General features: G+C 38.6%; 1 protein-coding gene across 1 annotated transcript in view; it reads left to right on the top strand.

Moving 5' to 3' along the window:
• Positions 1 to 10,002, top strand: part of ERICH6 (glutamate rich 6) — a 34,901-nt gene extending 24,899 nt beyond the window's left edge. The window contains exons 11-14 of the mRNA XM_057737798.1: positions 496 to 581; positions 2,570 to 2,725; positions 5,206 to 5,434; positions 9,739 to 10,002. Of these exons, the coding sequence (XP_057593781.1) occupies positions 496 to 581; positions 2,570 to 2,725; positions 5,206 to 5,434; positions 9,739 to 10,002 (735 nt within the window). The remainder of the gene's footprint in view (positions 1 to 495; positions 582 to 2,569; positions 2,726 to 5,205; positions 5,435 to 9,738) is intronic.
• The last annotated feature ends 7,133 nt before the right edge of the window (positions 10,003 to 17,135 follow it).

The raw sequence follows: 17,135 nt of genomic DNA, 5'->3' as shown, positions 1-17,135 counted from the left end.
TGCAGCCAAAATAAATAAATAAATACATAAATAAATAATTGTGAATCACTATGCTGTTTGCTTGAAATGTATATAATATTGTACATCAACTATACTTCAATTAAAAAATACCTACCACATGAGAAGCTCTTTATAAGTGTTTGCTATTATGATGAGGAGGATTACTTAAAATATAATCCTGACTGAAGCCTAAGCACGCTCTTCTATCTTTTGTCCTCCTGAATAAAACATTTTTTTTTAATTTTTAAATAAATAAATAAAGACAAAAAAAAATCCCACCCTTTAAACCGATAAGTAATGTCAGATTCCTGCCGGAAAGGTTATGAAGTTAACTGCAGGCATTAGGAACAATCTTTAATGATTCATAAGGATTGTTTCCTGTTGTTGATGCAGGACCAAAAATTTGAATTAAGAAATGGTTTGTATCACTGTATAGCAAGCAAAGGATGTCTGTTGTCATCATATAGCTGTCCTTTTGTTTTCTGTGGTGTATAGATTGTGACAAACGAGCTCTTCGAAAAGCACTACAAACATGGGAGCAAGTTTCTGACTTCATTTCCAGACGGGACAACGCAAATATTGTATCCTTTCTTTCAACAACTTACTTTCACTAGCTTTATTTCTTCACAAAAAGAAAGATAAAGAAAGAAAAATTAGATCAAAAAATATGAAGGAAAAAAATAGATGTTACCAAATCCTATCACCCAGAGCAAAGCTGTTAACATCTATTTATATATCTTTCCTTTTTTCCTATGCGCAATTATATAATTCTTTAAAAATTAATTCTTCAACTATTCATATATTGTAACTTGCTCCCTTTACATAATAATATTATACAATAAATATTATACAATACTCATAAATGTTATGAGTATATAATATGCAATAAACATAGAGATACTACATCATCTTTATAAGCACATGATATTCCATCACAGGGAGGAAGTGTAATTCCTTTAATCTATCCCCTATTACTGATAAAAGGTGGTTTCACAATTTCAGACTGTTTTATACAACAGCTAAATGAACAGCTTTGTGCATACTTCCCTACATACTTATCACTTATTTCCTTGAATTAAATACCTAAGGATAGAAAATCTGGGTAAGAAATTACAGACATTTTAAAGCTTTAATAGATTCTGCCCCCCAGGAAATGTGTACCAGTTTACACATCCATGAGCAGCATGTTATTTTTTGATACAAAAATTCAATATCCATTTTATGGAACACTAAGTTATCGATCACTTGAACTTCTGCCTGATGGCCAGGCCATTTGCTGTTTTGACACAAAGGCCATTTAATATCTCCAAGAGAGTAAAACGAAACAAAACTATGAAATGAGAAGGACATTTTGGTGAACGAAGGGCCTCATTTTGTAGGAGAAAGTCATTTTTAGTCATAGTTGCCTAAATGTTTAGTCAAACCCCAGTAAGAACCCAGAAAAAGGACTTTTATGGCACAGATGGGTAATGAAGTTTTAGTTCCCTGGACCCTGTGAGAAAGAGTGTAGGGTTTTTTTAATTATATTGATAAATTTTAAATAATTTCCCCCAACTTGTATTATTAGTTATCACTTCCTGCCCTGGCTTGAATTCTCTTTCACTCCTTTGAAAGCTATGGCTGATTTTCAAAATGATTCAGAATCAACTTTGTGTTTACTTCACCTCTAGACTTCTGATCAGCTTAGATAGGACTGAATATTAACAGCTATAAATTATCCTCAAGTATATTTTATTCTCTTTGATGCTATTCTAAGTGAAATTATTTTCTTAATTTCACTTTCAAAATGTTCACGCATCAGTATACGGAAGCAGAATTTATTTTTATATATTGATCTTTTAGCCTACAACTCTACTGAACTCGTTTGTTAGTTCCAGTACATTGCTTTGTGGATTCCTCAAGATTTTCTATATACAAGCACATGTCATCTGCAAACAGAGATAGTCTTACTTCTTCCACTTCCAAATCGGATGCCTTCATTTCTTTTTCTTTTATAAAATTTTCCTAACCAGAACCTCCAGTGTGAGGTTGAATGGAAGTGGAGAGTGGACATTTTTGTTTAGTTCCTGATCTTAGGGGGAAAATACCTAGTTTTACATCAAGTATGATGTTATCTATGGGTTTTTGTTAGACATTCTTTATCACGTTGAGAAGGTTCCCTCCTATTCCTAGTTCATTGAGTCATTTATCACGAAAAGGTATTGGATTTTATCAGATGCTTTTTCTGTGTCTATTGAGGGGATCATCTGTTTTTTGCTCTTTATAGTATGTTTCATTAATTTATTTTTAGATGGTAATCCACCCTTGCATCCCTGGGATAAACTCCACTTTGTTGTGGCACATAATCCTTTTTATATGTTGCTAGATTCCATTTGCTGGTATTTTTGTTGAGGATTTTTGTGTCTCATAAATATATTTTGATCCACATAAAAAGCATAAAATTCTCTTGTAATAACAGTCCCTCCCATTTTCAGAATGCTTTAAGGTTTTGAAAGCCTCTCTTATAAACTGAATTTATTCCCAGTATAAAGATTATTAGAATAACTCAAATGGCCTTATCTGATCTCAGCTACCCATCTGGAAACCTAGCCATCATCCGAGTGCCCAACAAGATAAGTGGGTTCACTTGCATAGTCCAAGAAGACATGCCCACTAACCCTGCAATCCTGGCACTGCTAGATTCTTCTGGCAGAAGTTCCTGCTATCATCCCAATGGAAATGTCTGGTAGGCTTCCACATTCCCCCTGCTGCCATTCTGTTTCTCGCATTTTGTGAAATTTTATTTTTCCTTTTATTTTTTTCAACTTTATTGAGATATAACTGACATATACTGTGTAAATCAGAAGTGTACAACGTGTTGATTTGATACACTTATATGGTGCAAAATGATTACCACCATAGCACTAGCTAACACCTGTATCATGTCACATAATTACCATTTCTTTTTTGTGTTGAGAACATTTAAGATATATTCTCTCAGCCACTGTCAAGTATTGGGCTGGCCAAAAAGCTCGTTCAGGTTTACCTTTAAGATGTAATGGAAAAACCCAAACAAATTTTGTGGCCAACTCATATACTACAGTGTTAACTATAACCACCATGCTATACATTAGATCCCCAGATCTTATTCCTCTTACAACTAGAAGGACAAAAATGGATTTAAGAAGATTTATTTAAATGTGTGGCTTTTAGATAGTACTGTTCAACTCGGAGAAAGTTTTGATTTACGTCATTCCATATGCTTCTTAGTGGAAAAATCCCAGGCAACTACGTAAAACAAAGCTCATCATATTTTTTTCCAAAAACAGTAAGAAAATATGAACTATATGATTTTAATATTAGAAAAAAATCTCTAAATAAATTATATGGCCACCCTAGGGATTTGAGATATGAACCCAGACATTCTTTCTAGAGCCTACGCCCTGATAATGTTATACTGGCCTCAACTATGGAAATAACTCGCAATGGACAGCTGCCAGATGTATTCTTATGGTTCAAGATATATTCCTAACAAGTAGGCTTCCCACAGCCATAATCAACAACAGCATTATACAAACAAAATCTCTAGAGAAATTAAGGTTCTGATGCCTTTGATGTACTAACTTACACACTCTATGACTTTACATTATTTCATTTCGTCGGAGAAAGTGAAATTTGGGTTCTAACTTCAAACACAATTTAATCTGTTCAGAAAGAGATTATTTACAGGTATAACAATCTCACCTTAAGACACTCTGCCAATAATTGACAAAAGTTTGAACACTCTGCCTGTACTTGAGAAAGTTAGGACACAGGGAACTACGTGCACTTTCAGTTCAAAGCAGTAGCCAATCCATTACCACCAAGTATATTGGAGAACTTTGACTTACCCTTCAGGGTTCAGTTAGCAATTCTGTATTACATTTGGTGAGGCACGATATTAATTGTCACCATATACAGATATTCACTGTCTTCTAGGACTTTTCCCCTACCAGCAAAACCCTCCTACCCACCAACTGAACTCTCAGGCCCTCTGACATGGCTCCTTGACATCCTCATAGCCTCTCTAGCTGCCTCTTGTGTAGCAAGCCCACCTCCCCTGTGGGAAAAAGTCCCTTGAAGGCACACCCTGAATCTTTGCCACTACATAACATGTATCTGTACATGATATAGACTCAAAGAAACTGTATTAAATACACAATTTATCTAGATAATTTTAGCCAAATGTTATTTTCACCCACGTAAAAAGATAAAACTAAATCTCTTCCCAGATACAAGGATAATTACCTCAATTTCTCACTTGTATTTTTACTATTACTATCAAACCTGTGAAAATAAGATGTGAGTTATCTTACTCTAGGGGGCCCACATGGCCAATTCATCTGGTTTAAAAAATATATATTATCAAATTAAGCCAACTTTCTAAGTACCCAGAACTCTACCTATCCTCTCTCCTTGAGAAAGAGATGGTGATCCCAGATGGAAGAAGGTGAGAGGGTATGCAAAGGAGCTCATGGAGTAGGATGCAGTCACTAGTGCCACTAGATCTCAGACTGTGCAGGGCTACATCTGTAGGTAATGTGGTAAAATATGGCACTGGTGACTCTAAGAGACTGGGAAGGCCCAGCTGTCTCAGTTCCCCCTTCTGCTCCATTACTGAGCTCCTCTCAACCACAGTGATCTCAGAGATGTTCCCTGAGCCTCTCCTGCCCACACTGGCCCTGATGAGAGGCCTCCTAGGACTCCTGGCCCCCAGTTGCTGGGTACGGTTAGAAAACAGGTCTCGGTACCTAGGCCACTTTGGCCTTTCCCAGAACGTACACTCACTGACCTTCATTTTGGCATAGGGAAAATCTAAGCACTAGTTTTCTCCCCTCTTCCAGGTAGAGCCTGCTCTCTGATATTTCTTCTTGTCCAAACTAAACCTTTGGAGCTCCCTCTGCATCCTCCCCCGCACATCATTTTCCAGATCCCTTTACCATCCTGGTTCCATCCTTTGGACTCATTTTGGTTTATCACTAGATCTTAAACCATACCCAATACTTCAAATTAGTATAGAATTTAGTCACAGTATTATTGTTCCTAAGATTACCTGAGTTTTTCCACTATTTATATGCTATTGGCTACTATAAACTGGTACTCCCTTTGGTTAGCAAGTGACAAGGCTAATTTCAAGGTTGAATTATAATTTTACTGTTTATGATTTTTAATTTCTTTTCTGCCCAGGGTATATATCAATATCTTCGGCGGTCAATATTCAGATCAAGCTGGCAACAGAGTAAGGGCTTGGAACTGGTCAAGTTCTGTCACTTCCTCACCCTTTGTTTCATTTAAACCTGTCTTTCTGGCTTTGAACCATTATGTTGGAATCCGCATCTTAGAACAAGACAAGATTTCAATCACTTTTCTAGCAATGGGCCAACAGGCAAGAATCAGTGTCGGAACCAAAGTGAAGGTAGGTACATTTTTATAAACAATTTAAAGCATTTAGAATAATAAAAGTAAAATAATGTTTGTTAGTTTTATCACTGATAGATTGATTATACTTGCATGTAATCTACTGTGCACTACTGTGAATTCTGGAATTCAATAAAGAAACAAATAGTGAACATTTCATATGGAATAGAGGCAACCTTATTGTATTTTCTTCCTTAGAAATACCTTTTATACTTCAGACATGATCTCAGATAATATTTACTGAGCGTTTATTCTCTGAGCCATGCAGCTTTGGGGTTTGGTTTTGGGATTTTGTATCATGTTTGGTTTTCTCTGTGCTCTAGCAGAAAGCCCTTGGCTGAAACCTGGGTTCTGGCCGTGTTCAAGACCTAGCAAAAGCCCCATCTCCTTGGAGACACTTCCCAGACCTCCAAGCCATTTGTCCAATCAGGGTTGATCACATCCTTCTCTGGTTGTCCACGTACTCACCTCTGTCCCTGCGCTTGCTGCTAGTGGACGGTGAGCTCCTGCAGGACAAAAATCTCTTACGGATTCCTCTATCCCGCCCTGGGGCATGGCCCGGACTACACTCGCAGTGACCAGCAATGCTGCATGATGGTTTAGAACATAGACATTGGGTTACAGAGACGTACTTTCAAACCTCAGTTCTGCCACTTAGCTAAGTGAGTGAACTTGAACTTCAGTTCCCTCATCTACAAAGTGGGGATAATGATTCCTCCATTATAGACTGCTGTGAAGATTCAGTGAGAATGCAAAGTACTTAGCACAGTGTTGGGCACCGACGAAGTACTCAGTAAATGAGAGTTCAATAAAAATGTAGAATTTGTCAGTTATACCTCAGTAAAGCTGAAATGTATACACACGTAGAGATACATATAAATAGAGATCTATGTATACATACAGAACATATATAGCATGTGACTTTGAGTAAGTCCCCTAAACTCTGAGGAGGGAAGAGATTGCTCCAAACTTCAAAGATGCCTTCTAAAAAGTCTATACGTTTAAGTAAGTGGAAATATGACTTCAGCATTCCACACAGGCAGGAATATTTCATAAACACCAAACAAAAAGGAGACTTCAGATTCAGCCAACACAGAGCAAGGACCTACAATGAGCTAAGCACGACTCCCGCTACTTCCGGTCAGTCTAGCTACTGCAGTCAGCTGTGAGGCTCCAAACAAACTTCTTCCTTGGTTAGGAATGTCCAACATAGCCTCTTTTTGGTACATTATATTCATAGTAAATGCATTCTTACCAAAAATGTAAAAATTGCTTTCTCTTTCTCCTCACCTCCCTCCTTAGAAATGAATTTTAATCAAAAAGAGCTGGTGCAAAAGAATTTGATGTTAAAAATGTTTACTTTTCTCATGGTCCTCATGATTACCCTTTCAGTTTTTTAAAATTACAAAAGCGACATGTGAATAGATTCTCATATTTGAAGATTCAAATAATATAGAAATAGAGAGTAAAAAACAAGATCCTCCCCCCCTTTACCCTTTCTTCTATTCTAATTCTCTTTCCAAAGGCAATCACCACTGAAAATCTGGTATGTATTTCTCTTTTCTATGTATTTATAAATTATTCACATACATCTTTTTTTAAGTAAAAGTTGGATCAGACTACACTGATTATATTGTTAGGCTTGTTCTACTTGTTTTTGTTTTCCACTTAACATGTGTTAAAGACTCTTTCATGTCTACATGTCCACGCATATTTGTGTATTCTGTTGCTACGTAATATTTCATATGTACTATAGTGAATTTATGTTGAATCCAATGCCCTCTCAGTGGCACTGGGCACAGTTACTCACTTCCTCCTCCTGGAAGCATTTCCTCCCTTGCTTCCAGGACCTACTCTCCCTTGATTTTATTTCCACACCTCAGAGGCTACTCCTTCTCATTTTTCTTTGCCTATTTTCTTCACCTCGCCTTTTTCTAAATATTGAAGGGCTCCAGGGCTTGTCGTTGGGCTCATCTTTTCTCTATATTCATTCCCTAGGTGATCTCATTAGTTTTCTGTCCTGAAATACCATCTGCTTGCTGATAACTCTTCCATTTCTCTCCAGGTGGATCTCCCAGGAACTTCTGACTTGCAAATCTCTGATTCCAACCCTGCGTCTCCATCTGGTGTCTAAAGGGCATTAGAAACTTCACAGAGCAAAATGACACTTGAAAGTGCGCTCTACCTTCAGTCTTCTCCATCTTAGGAAATGGCGACTGCTTTCTTTCAGTTGCTCAGACCCAAAACTTTGGGACTGCTACCCTCCTCTCTGTTTCACAACCCCACATCTTTTATCTGCAAGTCCTATAAACTCTACCACCAACACAGCTCCAGACTCCAGCACTCCTGGCATCCTTCAATACTACCACCTTCGTCTGCCTCATGTACCTAATCCATCTATTTTTTAAATTATTACAATAGCTTCCTCCTAAGTCTCCCTGCTTCCGGTCTTCCCAAAGTCAATTCTGTCACCATAGTGGGGGTGATATTTTCAAAACAAAAGTCTAGTCAAAACTAGTGACTTCTAACCTTACTCAGAGTAAAAGCCAAGATTCTATAAAATAACTGCAATACTATATGTGATCTGGACTTCCTTCTATTAATATTCCCTCTGTAGTCCTCTTTTCCTACCCACACTGTTCCAGGCACCCTGGCCTTCTTGCTGTTGCTAGACAATACCAGGCATGTCCCTGCCACAGGGCTTTTGCACTTGCTATTCCCTCAACTTAAAATATTCCTCCCCCATTTAGCACATAGCTGCTGCACTTCCCTCAGGTTTCTGCTCAGAGTCCTTTCCTGACCACCCTGTGTAAAGCTGCAGCACCCCCACCTCCACCCTGGCACCCTGAGTGCCTCTTTGGCCATATATATGCCACAGGTTCTAATAAGTAGTGCTCCCATTTTCTTTCACCTCTAAATAGTTTATGATTTGTATTCTGATTTATTTGAATCAGTAGTTATTGAATTTTCAAACAGATTTTTAACTTTTGCTATCCTTTTCTTGTTAATTTTTAAATGGTCAAGGAATCTGGAATCTGGCTTACATTTTTTTTTTTTTTTTTTGGCCGTGCCATGTGGCATGTGGAATCTTAGTTCCCCAACCAGAGATTGAACCTGTGCCCCCTGCAGTGGAAGCACACAGTCTTAACCACTGGACTGTCAGGGAAGTCCCTGGCTTCCATTTTTTCCCTGCTGTTTAAAATGTAATATTTTCTTTGTTGTTGATGACAATTTATGACTGTTCCTTGTATATCTGAGCCCCCAAAAGGTGTACTGTTTATTGGCAGAAACTGTATATGTCTAATTGTTCTATTCACACTTCTCTCTCTATCCTTTTCTTTTTATATTGTTGGTTTATTTTTGAGAGACGTATAAAAGTTTCTCCATATGACTGTGAATTTGTCCATTTTTCCAACAATTTCTATCAGGTTTTGCTTTTACGTCTTGAAGCTCTATGGTTAGGAAATTAAAGATATCAGCTGTCTTTGTGGTGTGTTATATCTTTCACCCCGGGCCAGCTCATTTATTTGCACTTCAGTTGCGCCCATTCTGTGACTCAGTGTATCAGTGAGGGTTTTGTTTTTATTTTGAAAAAATGTTAATACCACCAATATGTATTATTTCCAATTTTCCTCTTAATGGTCTTTGCCTTAATACTACTTCATATGATGTTAAATTACTACACCTGCTTTGGCTTTGGCTTTAGCATTGGCTTCGAACACTTTTTTCCCCCTTTGATTTTTAACCTTTTTATGTAGTTTTGAGTTAGCTGCATCTCTGCAGCTGTGAGGAGACAGCATCAGCCTGACTCACCCAAGGCTGTGAGGATGTGGGGAGCACGGAAAGCAAGGAAGGGTCCTGGGGAGGGTCATGTGGAGGGGCCTCCTGGAGACGGGGGGCATTTTAGGAGAAGGAAATGAGTGTTAGTCATCCAGGGTCCTACTGCAAAGCCCAGCTCAGGGCCTCCCCAGCCTCCAGGCCAGCACTCGCCAGCTCTCCATGCTAGGCGTTTCTCGGGTGCCCAGGTCTCTGTGCTTCCCTCAGTAGATGCTGGTAAGTGACTTGAATACATTGTAAGCATTAGAAAGAAAGTATCCGAATTCTGTGGGTCTGGCCTGCTCTAGTCTCTTAATTAAATCTCCAGAACATCTCGGCACTGTCCCTATTTACAGATAATTAGATTCAAGAGGGAATCCAGCCCCAAATCAGTGTCGCCTCTCACCTCCTCCCACCTCCTGCTTCTGCAGTCACCATTTCCACACTGGACCCTGAGCCTCCCTTCTCTTTCTCTTTGCTGAAAAGCTACAGAACCCTAAGGAGATTCCAGCGCTCCGATACCAGAATGGGGATGACCTTCTTCTGCTGGCCAGTTTAATAAAGATAAGACGCCTGTTTCATAAACTGGAAGGATGTGTGAATTTCCCCTCCAGCCAGGTTTGGGAAAAATTAAAGCAACCTTCCTACCTTTCTTCACTTTCTCTAAAACTAATTGCCCTTTGTCACAATTCTGGTATAAAGCAAGATACAATAAGCACAATAGCAGCTATGATAAATGAAAACATTTAACGAACAGTGATGGTGCTTTTCTTTGTTTCGTTAAGTTTTTCTGGGAGGGGGTTGGGAGATTTCTGGAAACGTGTATAAAATGACTAGGAAATACCAAGAACTGTGCTTTATTACAAATTTAGAGCACATCCCGAGTCATCACTGGTTTGCATTGTTGGTGGGAAAACTAAACAACTCACTTTGGGGACTGCAGAGAAGGAGCAAGCCAGCCAAAGTGTCCCTATCAGCCAGTGCTCCATCAGGAAAACAGAAAGCAGAGAGCAAGCAGGTGCTTCTGCAGCCTTCCCCTTCTGAAACGCTGGGAAAGTCAAGATCAAGGAACGGCCCTGCTGGCTTTGGGGGAAATGAGGGAATCTCAGGAAGCCACGAAGCCAGCAGCACCGAGGAAGAGAGCGGCAGCGGCTCCTTGGAAGAGGAGCAGCCTCACATTCCAGCCAGTGCAGGAATAACAAGCAACCACCATCCCCCAAATGGCCACCCTCCTGCCAGAGGTGAATGACGGGTGCGGCTCCCCTCCCACCTCCCACACCCCAGGCAGGTGCCTCCACCTGGGGAGCCATAAGGGGAGCGCACTGGCAAAGGATATAGAACAATGTGTATTTCCTCTTCCGAGGGGAGGGAGGAGCGATGTTGCTGAATCCGCAAAGACAGCCCAGCACAGCCTCCTGTGCTCAGTGATACAGTTGCTTTAGAGTAGAAAGCAAAGTTGAGAGTCAGATGTGGAGAACCCTAAAGACTGCACCGCCCAACCCTGCCCCCTCCTGAACTTCTCTGACTTCTCAGTTCCCTGTTCTTTGGGAGAGGGAGGAATGTAGCTGGAGGAGCCATTCCTAGTAGTGAATAACAAATTTGGTGCTAACATGTAGCAAGAGGGACGAAGCCTATCCACAGGTGACCCCTGAGTTAGCCTGAGGTACTAAATCCTACTAAGAGCCCGCTAAGGAAGCATGGGGAGCGGGTGGAAGGGACAGGAGTGGAAGGATGGTGTGTCTCACGGAGGGCTGAGTGCTGCGCAGAAGGAAACAGGTGAGCTACTGGAAGACTGCGGGCTGGTCTTGGTATTAATCCATTCACCATATTTCTTTTTTAAAGCTGTCTTTAACAAACTTATGGTTACCAAAGAGGGAAAAGGGTGGGGGAGGAATAAAATAGGAATTTGGGATTAGCAGATACAAACTACTATATATAAAACAGAAAAACAACAAGGTCCCGCTGTATAGCACAGGGAACTATATTCAATATTTTGTAATAAACCATAATGGAAAAGAATATGAAAAAGAAAATATATATGCATAACCAAATCACTCTGCTACACACCAGAAACTAACACAACATTGTGAATCAACTATACCTCAATTAAAAAAAAATTTTTTTTAAAGCTGCTTTTAATTACCTTACCTTTTAGGAACTGTGTTAACACTGAGAATTCAATTTTCTTATTTTTTCATTTCCATTCTTGCTAATCTCCACTGCTTTCTGAAAAAGAGGTTCCAAGGCTCATGTCTTGATCAATGCTAAATGTCTCTTTCTCTTTTTTTATTTTTGCCTTTTGCCTCTTCCTTTTCATCAATGAGTGAATTTTTATTTTCTATAACGTGAGACAGAAATATTGAACCAATGTGTATCAATATAGCTCTGAAAGACAGCACATAACAGTGTAACAGGTAACAATCACAATAAAGCCTTAACTGGATCTGTTTTTGCACATCATTAAAAACTATTTTGGGAAGTTGGTTGAAAAGAATATATATACATATCAGTAACACCAATAAATATAACTGGATTAAAGTTAAAAAAACAAAAAACAAACTTTTGGGGGGTGTTGAACCCTTAGTGGATACTAAATAAGGCCTTGATTAATTGGAAATTGGCAGGATAATGAGACAACATCTTTCACCAATGTTGCTTCATGTTTTATAATAAAATGTTATTTTAAATTATTTAAAATGACAATTTATTACATGTAATAAAGAAATTTATGTTGTTTCTTTAAAATGTATTAAAAATGAAAATGTTTATATCTACATCTACCTATCTTTTAAGGCAGCTGTATCATTTAAGGGATTCAATTGTTAAAAATAACAGTAATGATGAGTCTTATCCGGGGTATCTATGTTCACCACAGGGGAACTGGGATAAGCCACAGATTTCATTTGTCAGTGTCCATTTTCCACGTCTGTCTCAGGTAATCTTGGTTTTGAATAATCTATTCTGTTAAATCATGGTTTTGCTTTTTTTTCTTCTCATTTTTCACAATAAAAAACTCTTCAAAAAATTTAACTCCTTTAGGAAACCATAAACAAAACAAAAAGACAACCTACTGACTGGGAGAAAATATTTGCTAACGATGCAACTAACAAGTACTTAATTTCCAAAATATACAGACAGCTCCTACAACTCAATATCAAAAAAACAAACAACCCAATCAAAAAATGGGCAGAAGACCTAAATAGACATTTCTCCAAAGAAGACATACAGATGGCCAACAGACACGTGAAAAGATTCTCAACATTGCTAATTATTAGAGAAATGCAAATCAAAACTATGATGAGGTATCATCTCACACCAGTCACAAATAATAAGTCCACAAATAATAAATACTGGAGAGGGTGTGGAGAAAAGGGAACCCTCTTACACTGTTGGTGGGAATGTAAATTGGTGCAGTCACTATGGAAAACAGTATGGAGGTTCTTTAAAAAACTAAAAACAGACCTATTATATGATCCAGCAATCCCACTCCTGGGCATATATTCAGAAAAGAGGAAAAGTCTAATTTGAGAAGATACATGCACCTCATTGTTCATAGCAGCACTGTTTACAATAGCTAAGACATGGACGCAACCTAAGTGTCCATCAATAGATGAGTGGATAAAGAAGATATGGTACACATATACAGTGGAATATTAATCATCCATAAAAAAGAATGAGATAACGCCATTTGCAGCAACAGGGATGGACCTAGATATTATCACACTAAGTGAAGTCAGTCAGACAGAGAAAGACATCATATCATATCACTTATATGGGGAATCCAAAAAATAGTACAAATGAACTTATTTACAAAACAGAAGCAGACTCACAGACATAGAAAATAAACTTATGATTACCAAAGGGAAAGGGGAAGGAGGGGTAAATTAGGAGTATGGGATTCACAGATACACTGTACCATATATAAAATAACCAACAAGGATTTACTACACAGCACAAGGAACTATATTCACTATCTTGTAATAACCTACAATGGAAAAGAATTTTTAAAAAGCATACATACACAAAAGTATACAAATATGTATAACCAAATCACTTCGCACCTGAAACTAACACAATATTGTAAATCAACTATACTTCAATAAAGGAAAAAAATTAAACTCTTCTAGCCATAAAGTTGTCATATAGTATAGTAATATTGCATAAATTGAGGGAGAAAAAGGCACTCTAAACGGGTAAGTTTTCCCAGATGTAAATTTCAAAGGAATCATTGATATACTTAAAGCTTGAAGCAGTACTACAAATCCTTGTCTCCTTTTATTCCTGATCTCAGGATTATCACTTTTATTTTTATTTTGTTTATGCATATTTTACATTTCATGTGTACGATTTTGAACAGATAAAATGACCATCTCTGAGAAGATACATATACGCACTTTAGTAACTGAGGAGTAAAGATGTGAAAACGTTCTGCTTCATGCAAAGCTGGCAGCAACGTGTGTCAGCAAAGCCCTGGGGGACAGAGACGTAAGCGCACGGCCAGCGTACGGGCCTCCGCGCAGCGCCTATAGCGTGTGAGCGATATTCTCCAAAGTGCATTTCACTGGTAGCTTTTCCTGCTCACGAAAGTCACACAAGAGAACTCCCTGGCGGTCCCGTGACTGGGACCCCGCGCTTTCACCGCCAAGGGCGCGGGTTCCACACCTGGTTGGGAAAAAAATATTCCACAAGCCAAAGGGCGAGGCCAAAAAAAAAGCCATACCAACTTATTGTAGAAATGATGGGAGATTACAGAAAAATACAGTGGACCCTTGAACAACTGGAGTCAGGGGCACCCGACCCTCTGCACAGTCAAAACAACAAAACAAAAACAAACCAAAAAAACAAAACGAGTATCATTTGCAATCATGCCTCCCTACCTCCAGTTCCTCTGCTTCCGCGGTGCCTCGAAGCCCTTTTTCCTCGGTATTGGCAGTTCCGCATCCGGGGATTTGACACACCAGGGATCGTGGAGTAGGTAGCGCAACTGTTGAAAACAATCCCCGCACAAGTGGACCTGCGCAGTTCAAACACCTGTTGTTCAAGGGTCAACTGGATAAAGATTTATTTATTTTATTGACAAATAATTGACCTGCAACAGTATGTTAGTTCCAGGTGCACGATGTAGTGATTTGATGCTTCCATACATTACAAAGTGATCACCACTAAAGTATAAAGATGTTAAAAGGACTCCGTCTCACCAGATGGAGGTAGCCATCTCTAATGCTGTGCTTTCTTTCCCGTCCTTTCCCTGTATTTGTGTATGGGTGGAAAAAACAAAAACAAAAACAAAAACAAAAACAAAAACCTCTCAAGCAGGGGAATTAGTCATTGCCAGTAAGAATTTTGAAAGAGGAAGAAAACTGGATTTCTACTCTGCAAAGAAAGCTGTAGAAAATTAAACTCTATTAGAGAGGCATAAAATAAGCCAAAAAATTAAATGCACAGTATTTGTTAGTAAACTGGAAACAAATATCTTGTGAAACTGTTAGTATTTCCATTTTCACTGCTAAATTTCCTACCACTTTAAGCAAAAATGAGTGAATGAATAATTACAGCAAAAGCCTTTAGATTCTAAGTTGTTTCAACAGATGTATCTAAATAAAACTGGTCATCCCAAATAAACAATCTAATCTTACATCTAAAGAAACTAGAGAAAGAAGAGCAAACAAAACCCCAAGTTAGTAGACGGAGAGAAATCATAAAGATCAGAGCAGAAATAAATGAAATAGAGACAAACAAGGGCAAAAACAATAGAACTAAAAGCTGATTCTTTGAGAAGATAAATAAAATCGATACACCTCTAGCAAGACTCATCAAGAAAAAGAGGGAGAGGACTCAAATCAATAAAATTAGAAATGAAACAGGAGAAGTTACAACAGACACCGCAGAAATAAAAAGCACCATAAGAGATTACTACAAGCAACTATATGCCAATAAAATGGACAACCTGGATGAAATGGACAGATGCTTAGAAAAGTATAACCTTCCAAGACTGAATCAGGAAGAAATAGAAAATATGAACAGACCAATCACGAGTAATGAAATTGAAACTGTGATTAAAAATCTCCCAACAAACAAAAGTCCAGGACCAGATGGATTCACAGGTGAATTTTATCAAACATTTAGAGAAGAGCTAACACCCATCCTTCTCAAACTCTTCCAAAAAATTGCAGAGAAAGGAACAATCCCAAACTCATTTTATGAAGCCACCATCACCCTGATACTAAATAAAACTGCTAACATTTGGGATGCCAATCACATATCTAGAAGCAAATATTATACTTTAATGATAATTTTTTATAAACATAGAAATGCACTGTAATTTTTTCCAACTATGTTTGAAAACACCCAAAGGGTAATTTAAAAATACATTTTACGTCAAACCAAGTAATTTATCATGATCATCCTATTGTCTCATTTTCCTGCGAGACAACAAATATTATGCACATATATTTTTTTATGCTCTACCTTATTCCAGAAACAATATAAGTAATATTTTAGGAATATAGTCAATATAAAAAATAAAATAATTTTAAAATAGGTGAATATAATTCAGGTATTAAGAACATAGTATGAGATGAGGAGTAACATTGTTTCCAAAATGCATCTCTCTGACAAAGCCTAATAATCCCTTTGCTAAAATTGGCCCAAGACAACCTATAATGAAAAGATAGCCAACCAGCTAATGGAAACTCCTCAAATGTCATGTTTCCTTGGAGGGAGTGTCTGTGTCAGTTTTTCCCTCATGACACAGAGTGAAGTCCAAGAATTAGGAGTACCTTTATTTGAGCCAAACTGGGAAATCACAAGCAGGTGATAAAAACTTACATGTAAGTTTCTCTGTCCACTTTTTACATACTTGCCCTGGGAAATGAAAACAACTATACAACATCCATCCAGACTCTTCAGAGGTGATGCCCCGTGGAGCCATTTTCCAAATAACACAGAGGCATCTTCTGTGTCAAACTATTAAGCAAAGTGACAACACATTGGGGACAAAAATCAGCCTCTTGCTCTCTTGTTCATGTGAAAACATTAGCACCTGACGAATGCTGAATGAACGGAGTGATCTACCAGGGACATACATGGCCAGGGAGCAAAATTCTGGTTGTCTCTTCGCTGCTCTACTTGTGCTTGATGGTGGGGGTTGAGAATACACTAAATTGACTCAAAGGGTAGTTCCCACCTCAATCAGTCTGTGGAAAACCTAGTTTTCTCAAGAGTGGGGCAGCCACTGATTACAAATTTCTATCAAATTACAAAGTGATTACAAAGTGCCAGAAACAGCTGGCACTCTCTGTCTCCAAATTGAATGTGTTAATAAGCCAGGTTTTCATTCCAGATCTAGAGTTCACTCCACTCATTCATTTATCTGCTTACTAAACATTTATTCAATGCCTACTTCGTGCCACGCACTAGCGATACAAGGCTAAGAATCACAGTTCTCCATCCTGAGGGAAAAAGAGACACAAAGAGAGACCATGACAAAACCATGAGGTAAGTGCAGAGGTAGAAGTATTGGGAGCACCAAAAACAGATCACCTATCCCAGCCCAGAAACTAAATGTCACGTAGGGTAGAAGAGGGAGGCACAAAGGGGAGCAAGACGACTGACCAATCGCAGAATAATCACAGAATTCCCCCCCAAAGCAACTAGTAATCCTCAAGTAGGTCTGCTGGCTACAGGAATCACAGGTGATTCAAGTGCTGCCCACAGGGTCACAGGTGCCCAGATGATGAGTAAATGAACATACGCTCAGCAGCCTTTGAGGAGTTTTCCACACCATCAGGTTGGCAAGAAAGGGCCGGAGGTGACTCGGGCAAACCCTACCCTTGACCAAGTGCTTACAGAAGCCACAATGACCTCCAGAAAGATGCAGAGAG

This window comes from Hippopotamus amphibius, chromosome 6 (genome assembly GCF_030028045.1).
Source record: "Hippopotamus amphibius kiboko isolate mHipAmp2 chromosome 6, mHipAmp2.hap2, whole genome shotgun sequence".
Classification (NCBI taxonomy): Eukaryota; Metazoa; Chordata; class Mammalia; order Artiodactyla; family Hippopotamidae; genus Hippopotamus; species Hippopotamus amphibius.
This window is presented reverse-complemented; position numbering and strand designations above follow the sequence as displayed.